The sequence below is a fragment of the Tetrao urogallus genome, assembly GCF_951394365.1.
Source record: "Tetrao urogallus genome assembly, chromosome: 22".
Taxonomy (NCBI): Eukaryota; Metazoa; Chordata; class Aves; order Galliformes; family Phasianidae; genus Tetrao; species Tetrao urogallus.
Window position 1 is genome coordinate 1,475,046 of NC_136835.1, and position 16,593 is coordinate 1,491,638.

Genomic DNA, 16,593 nt, shown 5'->3' on the forward strand with positions numbered 1-16,593 from the left:
GGAGCTTTAGAGAAGTTAACAGTTTGTTCCCTTAGGTTTCTGAATTCCAGTTTCATGCTGCTTCAGAAATAAGGAGTGAGAAACAACGCGTGTCACTTAAAATACCCCAGAAAAAGGAGAAAAAAAACAACCAAAAAAAACAACCAGAAACCTTTAAAAGGTGGGACTGAGCTTGGAAAAATGCATCTGTTCTGTTATTAGCAAGTGAAAGGTAACTCTTGTTCACAGGCTAATACACAGAGCACAACTCCTACAGCCAGGAAGGGCGGCCAGGAGCTGCGTATGGGCTGTCAGAGACAGGCTAAAAAGGTTCTAGGACAACCACAGAGCAACAACACGTGAGAGGGGCACAGAGTGACAGTCCTGTGCTCATTTTAAATGAGGAATGGTTTAAAAGTAAAACTCCTCTTCAGCTAATTTCCTCCTGCATAAAACCAAACAAGCTGGCCCTCATCTGTACAAGACCAGTTAAACATCAGCCTTCCCCCTCAAAACACGAGATATGAACATCTGTAACATTCTACAATGGAAAGTGCTTTAAGAAAGAAGGATTCTGTAGTGCCAGTGACAGAACTGATCTGATGGGCTGGGTGACGTTAACACTGACATCAGCTAATCAGGCCAGGGCAGCTCGCTTCTCCTCAGGGGTCTCCTCCAGTAGCTGCATGATCAGTTCGTGGAGGGGTTTGCAGATCTTTGCATAGGCCCCTCCTGTCAGGTGCAGGAAATCAAACATATCGTGGTACGAGATGGTGCCATCTGAGTGCACGAAGCCAGCATCTACATCCAGGAGCTGCACATTGGGTAGTTTGGGAAGTGAGGCTTTTAGCAGATGGTTCACCTTGGCATTCTTCTGCCGCAGAGGGTTTGGCTTCTCTCCACGAGGTAGCAGGCCCTGACACAAGAAGGAGGCAATGAAGAGCTTTCATTCAACTCTGATGGTGTAATAATGATTTCCCTTTCCATTCAGGCACCCTTTCAAGATTGAAGATGTCTATGATAAAAGGATCTCATTCCTTGAATCTGATTTTGTCCATTTAGATCTAACTTCAAATGTGACTGAAGGAGCCAGATGAGCCAGAAGCACAACTGGCATGGAATTTGCTTTTTTTTGTTTGTTTGTTTGCTAAAACAAAGAAAATCTATCAGTTTGTATTCCTTTTATAAAGTTTCAGTGCTGTGCTGAGTGCTTTGGCTCACCTCCTCAAAAAGAGGGACACCAGCTGACTTGCTGAAACGAGGAAGAAAACTAACTAAGACTTCCAAATCCCAGCTCTGATCTGTTCCTTACAGAACATTTCAACAAAGGTGGGACAGCAATACTGCTGCTGATGAGGACGACCACACATCTGGAGGGGCTAACAGCATAACTTCTGCAAAGCCAGGCGAGGGGATGCACGCACAGAGCAGAAGACAAATGAAACAACTGCCCTCCCCCATCACCACCATAACTCCCAGCACCACACAGACACAGAGCAGAGAACACACAGCTTCCCCGGAGGGCTCTGCTTCTGCAGCTCTCCAATAAACATACCAGCACAATAACTTTGGCCTGTGGCTGCTGGGTATTTATCAGGCGCACGATGGCCTCAATCCCTCCTGCCACTTCTTCTGCTGTGTTTTCGTAATTATTTGTTCCAACCCAAACAACAATGACCTACAAGGAGAAGAAATGTTTGCATCTTTTTCAAGAACAAGCTGTAAGAATCTTGCTGACCCTGAAAGCACTGCGTAAACATCACCCACAGTCATCAAGCTCAATCAAGAGTCAGGCTAGCTAGAGGATAAACCAAAAATGCAGGGTTTCAGCTGCCAGTTATGCTGACTTTTGGACGGTATCTTACAAGCTTCAGATTTGGCATCCAGTATAGATGAAGAACAAGGACTTCTGAAGGTTTTCTGGACAGCCTGTGAGATGTGAGCCCACCCCTTTCCACAGAGCCTCTCGGTGGCTCTCCAGGATACCTTGGTCAAGAAGAGGGCATTTATACAGCACAGCGTGAGGCCCTGCAGGACAAGGACAACTGTGCACCTCCACTTCTTTACAAAATGACTTAAAGCTGCTAAATAACAGATTGAAATATGAGTGACACTGCCTTCCTACTGGATACTGTGGTGGGCCATTCATTGCTTTCAGTAGAGCACAGGACTGCAGCTTTAGGTGTGAAGTAGGAAGCTGTTCTTCACTGCACATACGAGCATCTCTGCTCGCTTTCTGCCAAATGTTTCATCATCTCTATCTGAGAGCATCCCTCAGGTATGAGTCACTGCAACTCCAAACGAATCTAATGACAGCACAAGTGCTGATCAGCCTATGACTATAAGGCCATTTCTCTTGATGACTTCCTCTGATGCACGTTAGCAGTGAAAGCCACCTGTACGAGAACTGTGGCTCCATTCCCAAGCACTTCTAGCTCAGCCTAACACATTTCAGTACCTTATGCATACTTAGTGGCAACAGCTCTTCAACTAAAGTTCTCCTAAGAGTTAATGGCTCACTCAGTTTTACACCACTCAAGGACCTGATGTCTCTTATGAGTCAGCACAAGGCTGCCTCGTTTGGTTGGCTGTTTATACCTTCGGTTTAATGTTCTCCAGTTCACCATTCTTCAGTCTCCACAGAACGTGCCCAGTGGTGTCTCCACCAATCCCAAAATTCAATGCATGAAGTGGTGAGAAGAGCTCTCGCCAGATCTGCAATCAGAGATCAGTTTCCTCTTTGAGAGGAGCATCCAGATCACGAGAGAAAGATACTACAGACACACAATGTCTTCAGTAACACTGGAAGCAGCAGTGAGAAACCCTCTGAAAACTCACTTCCAGAAGTGGCATTTAAGCACAGGATGAAGCTTTACTTCATGGTCCAGATGAGACAGAATTGCTGACATTCATGCACACAATCCTGGCACAGAGGAAGGGGAAGCTCTCCTGAACAGCTATTTGGCATCAGAGATACAGAGGGAAGCTGCTGCAGATCATGGTGTCCCTCGTTTAGCTAATTACAGACTTCTAAAGAAGGCATCCACATTGCCAGGAAACAAAACTAGAAAAAGTGAACTACACTGGGAAGCAGCTTTTGGAGAACAATGTTACTCAGTTACCACCACTGCGGAGCAGCAAAATTCTTAATTTTGCTCCAGCAGTTTCATAGATTAAGCAAAGGAACACAACCCAGCTTGTCCTTAATGTAAATCTCACTTCTGAGAAGATCTTCAACACTTTGTCAACAGAAAAGCAGGTGTGTCAGTGCACATAGCACCTCAAGGGTTAAACGTGTTCTGGCCGAGAAAGACACACCTACAAAGATTTCACTGGCATGTTCTGGAGAGTTTGGAATCGAGGAAGGGTTGTGTATGTGTACAAAGTGAAGGCAGTTATTAATTGCTTCAGAGAATGACAAATGGCTTATAGAGATAAATCAGCAAGACTTTGAACGGGCACTGGGTGACTAAGGAATAAACCAGAAGACACAGCAGTAAAATCAGAGTGGAACAAAAGAAATAGTCTGGACAGTGAGTAATTGTACGTTAATGGATTAGAAATTCTAATTCACATAACCCCACAATTGCCTTTTCTTTTTTTTTTGTTTTGTTTTAATCAGTACCTCATATTGCTGTAGCAACTGCACCATGGAATCACCCACGAAGAGCACATCAGGTTCCTTGTCTTTGCAGTCCAAAACAAATCTATTGTGCTGTTTAAAAGAAAGCAGTATAAGCATAAGCTCAGACTGATCACTGCTCATCAGCATCTCTGCTGCAGGACAGAAAGGGACAGTTGCCCAACCAGTTCCCCCTGCTCCCTCCTGTCTGCCCTCCAATGTGCTTCTGTTAACCCATGAACTACTGGACAATCCCCTCAACTGCATAAACTCTAACAGGGGTTGCAACCTCGGCTCTGAGAAGAGCAGCATTTGTCTACTCCATGCCACCCATATGAAACCCATACGTTAGGCACCCACTAAATTCAACAATTAAAGAGCAGATAAATTAACAGTTAGTCAGTGCAGCAAGTATCCTCTGACTGTTACACTCTGCAGGAGGAAGTGCTGCAGAAAGAGACTGGGAGACCAAACACTTCAGCTCTGCTTTTCAGCTTTATCACTCCCTTGCAAAGATACACACCGGAAAGCACTATTTTGCACTTGGTTTAACAATGGGGTTGGCAATTTCTCTCAGTTAATGGGCCAACAGGACTATTTTCTGAAAACATTTCACAGTGTAGTTTTCAGGTCACGCTGCTTTTTGCCTTCTTTCATCAATTCAACTGAGGGAAGCATCAGAATGCTGCCAGCTGTTGGGCAGCAGAGCTCTTACAACCTCAAATCAAGAACGTGGTCAGACAGACATGTGCAGCACTCACCCAGCAGCCCCCAGCCCTCAGGAAAGAGGCTCCCATCTCCCACGACAGCTCTCTCACCTGTGACATCCATCTGTCATCTCCCTGAGTATCCTCAGCAGCATGCGGCACTGCTGCAGGATTCGAGTCTCCACAGCTCATTCTATTCCTGTGGAAAGAACATTTCAGACAGGCTGCTTTCAGCAGCTAATCCAAGCACAGGGGAAAAGGCAGGCTGGCAGAAAAACCACTGCACTTCCTGACATTCACAACGGACAATTCATGACCATTCCGAAGTACGTTAATTTTTAGCTGACAACAAAATCCATTTTACTCGGTGCAGGACTGCCAGACTGCAGGCAGCCCTCCCTGAAGCCATCTACTGACACGCGAAAACAACGCGTTTAAAAAGACAAAGAAAAGCTCATTTCAGAGACCGTCCTGCAGAAGCACACCTCAGCCGGGCAAATCCTTAACTATAATAAATGCTGGTAATCCGAGGATTAGCTCCTATTAGTACAGCGATAGCCAGCTTACGGCTACTGAGCCGCGCAGTACAGGTGGATTAAGCGGCTGCAGGAGGCTCCGCATCGCGGCCGAGCCGATCCCCAGGGATCTCGGGCAGGAAGCGCAGCGGCCATCGGGGCAAACGCAGCCCTTCACCCAGCGGCCCGGCAGCCCGCAGAGCACAGGCACCGCAACAAAACCAGGTCCGAGCAGCGCGCCGTGCAGGCGCTAGGCAGGGCAGCGGGGCTGTACCCTGCGAGCTGCACCCTGCGGGCACGGGGACGAAGCCGCACTCCTCCCTCGGATGGCAGCGCTGAGGGCCTGATCCCGCCCCGCCCCGCGGCCAACGCCTGAGCAGAGCCCGCAGCCGCCGCCCGCGCCCAACGGCTCCCACGAGCCGCTCGCAACCGCCGGGCAGGGAGGGGATGAAAGCACGGCGCCGCCATCCCGCCGCCCCCCACGGAACGAGGCGAGGCCCGGAGCCCTGCAGCCTGCCCGGGGCGGGACCGGGCGGTGCCCGCGCACTCACGGCGACAGCAGCTCCCCCCGCAGCTCCATGGCTCGCTCGGGCGGGCGCCTCCCTCCCTCGGCCCGGGCTCTCTCCGCGCCTGCGCCAACGCCACTTCCGCTTCCGCCGCCGCCACCCGACCAATCGCCACTCGCCTCCCCGCGGCGCTTCCGGCCGCGCTGCCGGAAGTCCCGCCCAGAGCTCCTCTGCGCTCGGCCCCTAGGGGGCACCGCGCCGCGGTGACGTCGCTATGACGTCATTCTCGAGGCGGTGACGTCGGTCTAGTCGCTCTGCCGGGCCGGTGGAGGCGGGCCCGCGGCTTGGCGTCGGGGAGTGAGGTGAGGCGGGCTGGCGGCAGCCTGCGGTGACAGGGCTGCTGTAGGTCAGTGCCATGCAGGTGCAGCAAAACATGGCGGAGCCACCAGGCTGCAGAGCCATCGCTGCATTCCGAGCGTCCCCACCTCTCTGTGCATCTTTTCAGTCTCACTGTGACCGGTGAGCGCTGCATGTGTTCCTCGTAGACCCTTCTTGCTGGAGTGAGCTGCGCACTGTGGCATTCCCAAGGCCATGGGCAGTTTCTGCAGCCCCAGAGTTCTGTACTTTGAAGTTAAAGCAGCAAAGAGAAGACCATTTGGTTTCTCTCTCTACTTTGTCCCGAAGCAGGAACAGGACAGGACGAGGCAGACCCAGTGGCAAGGAGGCAGCTTTGTGAAAGCATGGGGTAAATAGGGAGATGGTGAGGTGGTGGTGGTTCAGGTTCCCTGCGCTCCAGCCGCTTGCCAGTGGCTGTCACTGTTCCACGTGATCAGTGCCAGCAGGGCAAGGATTAATGATTATTAAAGGAAGGCTGCGCTTCAAGCAGTCTTTTGCTCTTTCACGGCTTTTTAAAACACATAACTAGCACACCTGTCTTCTTTCATGGGCAGCTGCAGCTGAAATGTTGCTCTTAGCAACAGCCAGACCACTCGAGGCGAATTCAGCCGTTTCCCCAGGCAACCTCAACAACAAACTTCTGGGAAGATCCCTGCGGGTGGGAGGCACTGCTGGGTGGAAATTGAGGGGTGCAAAAAGCCAGCTATGATCTAGTGCAGTGCCTGTGAACCATGGGCGGTGAGCAGAAGAATTGGAGGGTTTTTGTAGCTCCTCATTCAGGCTTTTCAGAGATTTAATCTCTGAACTACAGTTGTGCATTGCCTGCGACTCCTGCCCAGGCCCCCTTGTTTCTATGGATCCCTTTTCATGCCTGCTACACCTCTGAGGGAGGATTGCTCCTGAGGTTGCTGCCAGGAAGCACACAAAGGGGTGGCGATCCCGGCGTGCTGCCAGCACCGTGCCCCTGCCTGCTTTATGTAACCCTGCAGCCATTTTCCCAGCACACAACAGCAGTGCGATGAGCTGCGGGGATGTGCAGGACTGCACTGAGTCTGGGGCGTCTGCAGACCCACAGTGACATTCCCGAGTGTCCTGTAAGGGACTGAGTGCTTTGCTCAGAGCAGCCAGGCCTGCAGTTGCAAATATTTTCGAGGCTGGATGCTTGCTCTTAGAGAAGATATTTGTCATGGTTTTGTGTTTTTTGGTTTTCAGTATTCCACATCATAACATCATGTAGTGCATTGGGAGTCAAAGTGTTAATGCTCCAATTACGGGTACGATATTAAGGCAGTAGAACTTTCTACCAGGCTAAAAGTAGCATTCTTTCCATCGTGCCACAAAAGGAACGAAGCACGGATACGTAACTGCGGTGAAAGATCGTTGTAGTGCGAGGAAGCGAGCGGCTGGAGATCGAAATGAAGTTTGGAGTGGACCGGCCACCTGCCCCGCGTCGAGGCGTCGAGGATTCGAACCCTCGACCTTCTGCCCTCCACCGCCGCCCCACGCGGGGGCGCCCTCCCCGCCGCGCCGCACGGGGCTCCCAGGCCGCGCCCCTCGGCCAATCCCGCGCCTCGGCGGCCGGTGACGTACGGGGGCGTCACGGCGGCGCTGACGTCACTCGGCCCGCCCCGCCGGGTCGCCATGGCAGCCGCCCGCCCCCCGCCCCCCCGCGGATGAGCTCACGCGGTGCCGCAGCCCCGAGGGGGGGGGTTTGCTCCTCGCTACAAGATGGCGGCGGCGGCTGCAGCGGCGGCGGCGAGCGGTGCGGGGGGGCCCCCTCCGGCCCCGCGGCTGCCCCCGGCCCCGCCGCCCCCCAGACCCCCGGGACCCGCTCGCATCGGCTACTACGAGATCGAGCGCACCATCGGCAAGGGCAACTTCGCCGTCGTGAAGCTGGCCACGCACCTGGTGACCCGGGCCAAGGTGAGGAGCCCGGCCCGGCCGCGCTTCGTGCCGCCCGCCTCCTCCCGTCGGCTCTGCCCCGGTCGGGTACCGCCGGTGGAGCCGGAGCCGCGCCGGGCCGAGCCGGGCCGTGCGGGGAAGAGAGCCGGGCCGGGCCGTGGGCCGCAGCCGGGCGGTGCTGTCAGACGGCAGCGCTGCCGATGGAGCCCGGCGGGGGATAAGAACTGCGGTGCGGTGCGGGCGGCTCGAAGCGCAGCCCGGAGAGCTCGGTCGCGATGCTGTCCTGCTTCTGCGTTAGCGGCTTGGGGTCGTGAGGAGGGCTGTAGCTGTCATGCTTGAGTCGCCGTCTGAATTTTGGGAGTTGCGTTCTGATTTATGGAGCCGTTTCAACGTGGGGTTGCTTTGTTGATGATTTATCTGTCTTTTTCCCAGGTAACTGCGTGAAACTCATTGCAGGGGCTGTTTAGAAATCAGTTGCTAAACATCTACTGGAGCTTTCTGTTCAGAACTGGGATACGTTTGCGTGTGTTGCATAAACTGATGTCAGTTTCAAATGTTACATGCTACAATTTAACCCGCAGTTCAGCTACTGTTGCCCTTGCTCAGGGCTCAGTCACTTTTTTTCCCATGGTGATGCTGAGTTTCCCTACTAGAAGCAGTGGTAGCAGCTTGGATGCTTTGAACGCAGAAGGCTTCTCCTCTTAAGCAGAGATCAGTCCTTTGGCTGCAAGGAACGTTGATGTATTCAGCCCTTCTTGTTGAGTCGAGGCTTCTCTTGGGTGATGTTAACTCAAAGTTTGCACAATACTGAAGCAGAGGCAATCTTGCATTCGGGTTGCTCTCTTTTTCTTTTTCTTTCCTTGAAGAATGGCAAAACGTCCACAACCTTAGGAAGCTGCGTTCAGAACAGACAGGACTGACGTTAACTCCCGTGCTTTACTTATGAATGATTGAACAAGATGGAATGGCCAGCCGTGAAGAAGCTCTGCTAAACAGCAGCTTACTGGTGCCTGCAGCTCTGAAGCTAGGGAAGGTGGTTTGTTTGCTTTAGGAAGCAGCACAGCTGTTCTCAGGGTGGGATGTAGGTGCAGTTGCTGCTGTCACCTGTGAGTGAGCCTGCTGCAGTGGGAGCTGCTCCTGAGGCGGTGCTTTGTGTGCCTTGAAATTCCCCTCAGCTGAGTGGAGGAGATGAAGTCCCTCTGAAGGCAGTCATGCTGAGGGAAATACCTGTGTTGAGAACAGCTGGGATCTGTTGGCTGTGTGAGTGGCAGGGCTGGGAAGGCTGAGGTGGAACAGCTAGGAGCTGAAACTTGACCTGGAAGCTTTCTTAACTCTGAGGTCAGGTTTCCTTTAAAATCCCACCCTGCCAAGCAAATGGGCTCTTTTTGCCTGCAAATCCCCAGTGCTGTTATTTCAGTAGTTCTCCTTCTCTGCAGGCGCTGTCATTGCCGACTCCAGGAGAGGAGTGAGGAAGGAGGGGAGACTTATTTGCTTCAAGCTCTGGGATTCTTGAGGTTAGAAGGGAGGTACTGATGTAAAATACCATGAAAAGGGCGAATCTGTATGGGAAGTATTTTTTGAAATGGCAGTGGGAATAGAAAACAGCCACTAAGAGGTTGGTTTCATCCCAGTTAATGCTTGGAACGGATTGGCTTAATGGATGTGACTTAGAAGAAAGTAAAGGCTTGGTAAAATGGTTCCATTTGTGATCTGAAAGAATCCTTTGAACATACTACACAAATGTAGTACAGTTGGTGAGTGTGCTGGCAAACCCTTCCAGAGATGATTTCTTCCAGTAGTAGTTGCATAGAAGAATCAAGCAGCGTTCAAATATAGCCATCAAATCCCTGCACAAACTTGACCCCATGTCACGTTCTCTTAGAGAAAAGCTGGTTTGCTCATCATGGCTGCTCCTTGGGAACCATGCTCTTCTGTTTCAAAAGGAATTCCAGTATGAATATCTGTGCTCACTTGAGAAATAGCGTGCCCTGTCTTTGTACGTGACTTTGAAGGTGAAATTAATAACTTGGGAGGCTTGTATTCATTGCTGCTCATGAATTTAAAAGGTAGCCTGCCTATTGATAAGGATTGGGAATCTGTTTTCCTTTCCTATGGATGTTTGCCAGGTCAAGTGGACTTTGATGTGACATCTGAAGATAACAGCTGAGCATTCCTGGCTTGTGTCCCCTTTTACCTAAAAAAGTAAAGCAAAGAAGGATTTGGGGCCCATTCTTATGCTAAAGGACTGGGTGGTGTTGGCTGTTCTGTAGTTAAAGGACTGCGATTATTTCCAGAAAGGAGCAGAGCTTGTGCTGTGCTCCTGGCTCTGGTGGTCTGGCACATCTTGCTGACACAGAGCATTGCAGTTTACATGTAACTGGATTTCACAAGTTGAATGTGGGTCAGCAGTGTTGGGGACGTTAACGAAAGGGAATGTTAATCATCCTAAAGGGCAGGAGGCCTGTATTCATAATTGTATTTGCTGGAACTAATGAAATAGAAAGGAACAGTTGACAATTTGTGTTAACCAAGCCAGCAATTTACGTTCAGTCCCCAGTTATGCAGCTCTGTAGGAGCCCCATTCTGATAGCTGGGAAGGAACTAGGACTGGTTTCTCTGACTGGGATTAGTTGGGCACCTGCAGGATATCTTGCTGCATCTCTTCTTCAGGGCATTGTGCGTGGCTGGAATGCAATGGACATCAGAGCTCACAACCCTGAAAGAATGTGGCAACTTCCCAAGCCCTGCGACCTTCTTGCTGTCCAGCCTTACCTTCTTGCAAGCTCACGGTCTGCTAATTTTTTTACTTCCTCTGACCTGAGTTGTTGTTTTTTTTCCTCTTTTTAAGAAGCTGAGCCTTTCTTGGAGGTAGGAGACGTCTCTGCTTTAGCCAGGGCAGGATGGTCCCTTCTGAAAGAACTGGCTTCGTGTCTGTGGTTTCAGAAGAATTGAGAGCCAATGGTAAAAATCTGGTGCAGAGTTCTTGGAGTTGGGCACCGTGACACTTAAAGGCAGGCTAAAATCCAGCTGTGATGGTTAGGTTTTGAGGCTCTGGAAGGAGTTTGGCCCTGACTGATGTGCTGTATGTGGGAGCCTTTAGAAGCCGCCTCGGTTTGTCTGGATTTGTTTCCTTGAGATGAGTGCAGAGCTGCTGGCGGGGCAGTCGCTGGAAAAGTCTTGGCTGCTGCTTGTTCTCCTGCTCTTCCCTACCTTTGGCATGCAGCACCAAGGCATGTGACTACGGGATAACCACAGATCATCAGTGTTCAGAGCATGATAGTCCAAGCAGTCTGTGCGCCCCTACGCTGTGGTCCTTTCTTGTCGTGTCAGAGGAGAATTATTTCACACTGGTTGCTGTTTGTTTCATTATGAGCCACTCGAAGGCCTTGTAAGGTGACCTTTTTCAGTTGTTTTCCTCTGCTTTTTTGGTATTTGTTGGTGCATTGTCTGCCCTGCTTCTTATTTCTCTTGGCCATAAGAAAAGCCAATAGCTGTAATTACTAATTCCTCCGGCATCTATTATAATACTGCTCACATGGCCTTTTGTTCTCATCGTTTGTATGCTGCAAGAGAGTTGTGTTTTAGTTCTCATTTAGTGGAGAGGTTTAGTAAAAGCCTAAGAGCCAGAAATGGTCTTAGGCTGAGCGTAGTTGCTGCAGTGGGGATAACGGAGAATATTTATTAAACCCCACAGAGGTATTAACTGTATCAACTACAAGCCGAAATAGAGACATTACATGTTTCATTAAAACATTTTTCTTGCTGTAGGAAATAACATATGGTTACCAAGAGATTAATGTGAGAGCATGGTTAAATTTGAGACCAGGATTCTTCTTGATGAGTGTAACAGTGCAGCAGTGCAGACGGATACCAGCTACCAGCAGCACTGCTCCTGCAGGCTGAGCAAATGGCCACAGAACCTGCCCTGCGTTCAGCCTTCTCTGCTGAGGGAGCAGCATGACCAGGAAAGGTAATTAGTACTTTGCTGCTGTGTCAGTGGTAGCTTAATTGGGGGCTGAGGGGGCTTATGTGTCTGGTATCTCTTCAGCGCTGCAGCCTCCCACTTTTGCACTGGAGCTCTTCCTCCCAAACGTTTGTTGTTGTGAAACTCTGGATTTGCTGTGAGCTGCAGGAGCAGATGAATGCTTGTGGATGGAGCTTGGTACCCCAGGGCAGGGACAGAAATAGCCCCTGGGAGGGAGAGAACTGCTGCTGAACGGGGGTGGGAAGAGGAACAGCCATGACATAAAGATGGATTGGTGTCTCTTTTCTCAGTAGGTGTCTTGCAAAGGTTTTGTGAATGACGTGGAGGATGAATTAGATGTTCTCATTTGTGTTTGAAGGAGGAATCTTGTTAGAAGAAAATACAGAAATCACAGTGTGCTGCTCTGGACCTGGACTCCTTGGGCATTGGATGTTTTCAAAGATAAGCAGCAACTCAACACCTTCCTCCCCTCTGCATACTTTCATTGTGTTATATATCAGCCTTGTACAATTGCCATAAAACACACCAGCACATGTAGCATGCTCCTTCTTGCTCCTGTTAGAATAATTGTACCAAGATAGTTTCCTGCCGCACCACAAAAGTCAAGCTTTAGGCAGGTGCTCCAAGGCTGACAGGGTAGTAGAGGCTAAAATTGGCAATTGAAATTCCTCCTGGCTGAAGAGAAACGTGTGTGAATTCTTCCATCCCAAGGGGAGCCGTGCTGTCCTCTGTCAGGTGTCAGTCCTGCTGTCTGCATGGCACTGGTTGTACAACCAAGGGTTAAATAGGATCGAGTGTCCCTTTGGAGCCTGTGCAGGTCTAACTCACTTACTGCAGACAGGGCCTTCCTGCTGATCTTAGTCCAGGGGTTTATTATGCTGCATTAACACTTAAATGAAGAAACCGCTGAAGACTGATTCACTGTTAGTCATTATGCATCTCTTTTCTAGTAATTCTGACCCCGAGTCTCTGCAGTTGAGGCTAAACCTCACCCTCTGTTAAATGGCCATCAAAGGGGGTTCCATAAAAAGAGAATTATGTGGCTTCAGCCAAGTTTCAAAGTAGTCGAATCATACAAACCCACACAAACAAACTCCCACACCCACTGGAACTGACATGCTGCGCCCAAAAATAGCCCAGCATTTGGCTGTGTGTGTGGGGGGAGATGAGCTGAGCTCGGCTTCACCAGTCAGCAGCATTTGGGGGGCAGCAGATGTTTGGGCTGCGTGCATCCGAACCAAGGTGGGTCTTACTGACAGCCACCAGCTCTCCCGTGAGGTTCTGTGACGTCCCAACATCTTAGAATCATGGAATATCCCAAGTAGGAAGGGACCTACATGGATCACTGAGTGCAACTGCTTGGAGTGTTTGGTAGATGTAGACATGCTGATGACTCTGAAACACTGCTGTTGCTTCTGGTTGTCCCAGCAGCCTCGTGGTCCAGGACTGGGAATGTCAGCAGTTTGACTAGATGCAGTTCAGGTTCAGGGATGCCATAATGTTGAAGAAGTAGGAAAAAAAGGCTTCATTCTTGCCCACTGTGAGTAGGTTTGTGGTGACTGGCAGGCCTCCTTGGGTAGTGCCCAGCTGACTGGGAAGCAGGCTGAGCTCTGTGCTTTGGTTATTGATACAACCTGGTCGTCTTGTGCCCAAGGCCAGAGCACAGACTTTCCTCCTGAAAGCGTTGGGTCACTGGAAGTTTGGTATGAAATCAGAGGTATTGATGTGAATGTTGATTTTGTTGGAGTGTATGAAGGTCATAAAACGTTGCGTTGTGCAAAATGACTGCTTTGTGCTGTGAGGTGACTGGCCTTTGTTCTTCTCTTGTGTAACACAGGTGATGTCTTTATTGACAGTCACACGTAATGGGTTTCATCATCGTTCAGTAGCTCCTTGGTGCTTGTTGCTTTGCTGTATGGCTCAGAAATTGGAAGCTCTGCCTTCAGCTTAGAATATCAGATGCGATTCCATTACATTAATTGCCCAGTTTTTGAGATCATTCAGAAGAGGTTTCTCTGTAGGGCATCTGTGTGACTGGGGCTGGAGCGGAGCTGCTGCAGTTTGGCAGAGCCAGGCTTGGGGTGGCTGTTGGAGATCTGTTAGGAGGATGCGTGGTTGATGCTGGGAATGAAGGAGAGCACGAGGCTGCATCAGATGAAAGCACGTCAAATAAAAGCTGCATTTTGAAGCTGGGGATATCTGCCGCCTTTAAGCAAACCGATGCTTCTCCTTGCAGAGATTTTTAAAATATGGTGGAAGTAGTTTTGATGAAATGGACTCAGTGAAGTGCTTTCATGGCTGGGAAAGGGCACGTGGAATTCGGCAGAAGGAAACGTGAAGAAACAGACTCACAAGACAAACTGTTGTAAGGTTTTTCCTTTTCTAGACAGCTCCCCCTCAGTTTGTGCTCCCTTTGGTTAACTTTCAGCCACGCTGCTTCTCGTGCACCTTGTTTCCTGCACAGAATGTGTGTGCAGCAATCCGTGGGGAGTATCTGTAGTGGTGTGTGAGGGACCCACGGGCACTACTGGCAGAGGAGCTGGGCAGCCTGCCTGCACGCAGTGCTGCTGTTCAGCTGTGCTCCTGCCTTCGCTCTGTGCTTGGGCTCTGCATGCAGCTGTGGGTGCTCCCAGGGATCAGACCGGTCTAGTTCAAGCCCCCTGGCATCACGCTAGCAGCCAAGGGCAGTAGGATGGGAGCTGATCTTCTTCTAATTGTAGCTTTTGACAAGATCTAAGTCTTTTTAATGGACTTAGAACTCATCAACTTATTCCTTCAATGTAACCATGTGAAGTCTGATCTGATAGCGTGCTGGATTGTGGAGGTGTCCTAATTTGCAGCCAGCTGCTGCCTGTGGGATGGAAGGTGATGTTCACACCAGGCCCTGTGCCTGGTGCTGGCCTGCAGGTCCCCTTGCTGGGCTGTGGCTGCTTCTGAGGGCAGGCAAGGTGCGTGGATCCATGGCAAATGGGTCACGTTCTTCTGAACAGGAGGGAACAGATTGAAAAAGTGCCTCTTGCCACCTATATGCTTAGGCTCTCTGACCTCTGCCATGCCTGTAAGTGGGAAGGGTGGTGTGCTGCTGGCTGACAGCAGGCTGCCAGGTGCCTGGGGGACAGTGCTGCTCTGTGCAGAGCTCCTGTCTATCTCCTGTGTCCCTGGGGCTGCCATCAGCAGTTTTTTGAGGTTGTCGGACTTCCCCTTGTGCCACAGTTAGTGCTATTGGGGAAAAAAAGCATTATATTGTTAAACAAATAGACTCCTTATCCAGTAACTGTGAAGGAATATCATCTTGGTGCACAGAGCCCATTGATGTTCTTGCATCTTGTTTTGACACAGTGAGAGGGTTGTCAGTTGTATAACAGGCATTTGTTTTCATTACAGTTTCACTGGAAACCAATGAAAATATTCTCATTCATTCTGTATATGGTGATTTTGACATTTGGCTTCCAGTGTGGTTGCTTTTCACCTGAGCTGCTTTGGAAAGTGTAAGATGGTTTAAAAAACAAAACAAAACAAAAAACAGACCAAAAACACAACTAAAAACACAGAGTTTTTCCTTTGTGTTGGTTAGTTCAGCTGTTTTATAGTATAAGAATCAGGACACAGTGCTGGTGGAGGAGAAGGAAACCTCAGTCACTGTCTGCGGGGTTTGTTGCTGTGTGGGTGCTGGGACAACGTGCACCCCATGGCTGCTGAGTTGCACGGGGAAGCCTATGCTTAGTCAGAACCAGATAGAAATACTTTCTCAGCCAAGCTGGTACTTGCATCACACAGTAAAAAGATGAGTGAGGACTGACTGTGGGTATTTTCCCACTCAGGGAGCACATCTGCAGTTTGAGTCGTTGGGTGGATGTGGGCCCTGATCTCTGCTCTGTGTTGTTTGTGCTGCTGGTCCCGGTTTGGTATGGCTGGCAGAACTGGAGCACTGCTTTCACACAGCACTGACAGCTGGGTTTGAGCTGCTTCCTCTATGGCAGCTCAGAGGCAGCTGTGATGGTTGAGCTGTTCTGTGAGATTTGGGGCTTCACCTCCTGTCAGGCAAGGATGGAACGCAGTGCCGAATTATAGGAGTGGTTGGAATGTTTTTCCCTTTGGTTTTTCAGAGACCTGGAAAACCTGAGTTTCTTCCCCATGCCTTGCTCTGAGCAGAGCCATGTTTTGTGTTGTAGATCAAAGCTTAGAAAAAACCTGTGTTGTTTCAGCATTTTCTCCAAAACAACCACGTAAGCTGCAAACGCTGCACTTAGAAATGTGAGTCCCTGAGCAAGTCCTGGGCCAGGGAGCTGCCTTCAGTGGAAGGGGTTGGTAAGGTGGCAGTGATCTTGGGGATCTGGCACTAGGGAATAGGAGCAAGTTCTGCTGATTTGGTTCCTAGCTCAGCACAGCACCTGGCTGCCTTTTAATGACTGCAGCGGACCGGAATGTTTTCTAAACGCCCAACAGATTGTTTACTTTTCCTTGATAATAGCTTCTAAATAACAGAACAGTTGTGAGGCTACTTTGTAGGCCAGGGCACAGCTTAGCTGTTCAATTCTTGGGCTCCTTGGATCTCTGAGCAGCCCACGGCGTTGCACTGACACTGCATCGCTTTCCGGGGGCATGATGTGAGTCTGTTATGTATTTTCATTTTGGGGAAGGTCTGTAGTTCATGCTTGCTGCTGAATGAATTGGTGAAAGTTCTGTCAGGGGCAGAGAAATTCCTGATTCAGTGCCTAAATCTTCGGTGCTTATGTTCTCTGACCAGTATCTGTTAGTGCTGTGCAAGTTCCTTGTGATTGCCCTGCTGTCCATCCACAAATGGTACGAGATAAGTTTGCTCACAACTGCCAGAGTTTGATTGAAGCGAGGCAAAAAAGAATCAGGCATTAAATGGTAGCACATGGCTGGGACAGCTCTGGTGTGGCTGCGTGCTTTGTGCACGTTGTGCCACTCAGTGCAGCGTCCCGGTGACCAGGGCAGTTTGTCCCAGCGGGGAAAC

The 16,593-nt window shown here is 50.1% G+C and overlaps 2 protein-coding genes across 4 annotated transcripts in view; one reads left to right on the top strand and one right to left on the bottom strand.

Annotated features, from left to right (window-relative positions):
* Window positions 1–616: 616 nt before the first annotated feature.
* Window positions 617–5,403, bottom strand: PAFAH1B2 (platelet activating factor acetylhydrolase 1b catalytic subunit 2; the record flags this gene model as incomplete). Its single annotated transcript, XM_079545747.1, has 6 exons — window positions 617–895; window positions 1,535–1,657; window positions 2,578–2,694; window positions 3,605–3,694; window positions 4,420–4,507; window positions 5,375–5,403. The coding sequence occupies 6 exons, from the start codon at window positions 5,401–5,403 to the stop codon at window positions 617–619; spliced, it is 726 nt and encodes a 241-aa protein (XP_079401873.1).
* A 2,065-nt stretch (window positions 5,404–7,468) lies between these two features.
* Window positions 7,469–16,593, top strand: part of SIK3 (SIK family kinase 3) — a gene marked incomplete at both ends in the record, with an annotated part of 70,288 nt that continues 61,163 nt past the window's right edge. For 2 of the 3 annotated variants that reach the window (XM_079545745.1, XM_079545746.1), the window contains one exon: window positions 7,559–7,648. Of the gene's footprint in view, window positions 7,649–16,593 lie in introns of all 3 variants that reach the window. The other variant, XM_079545743.1, reaches the window with a different exon arrangement.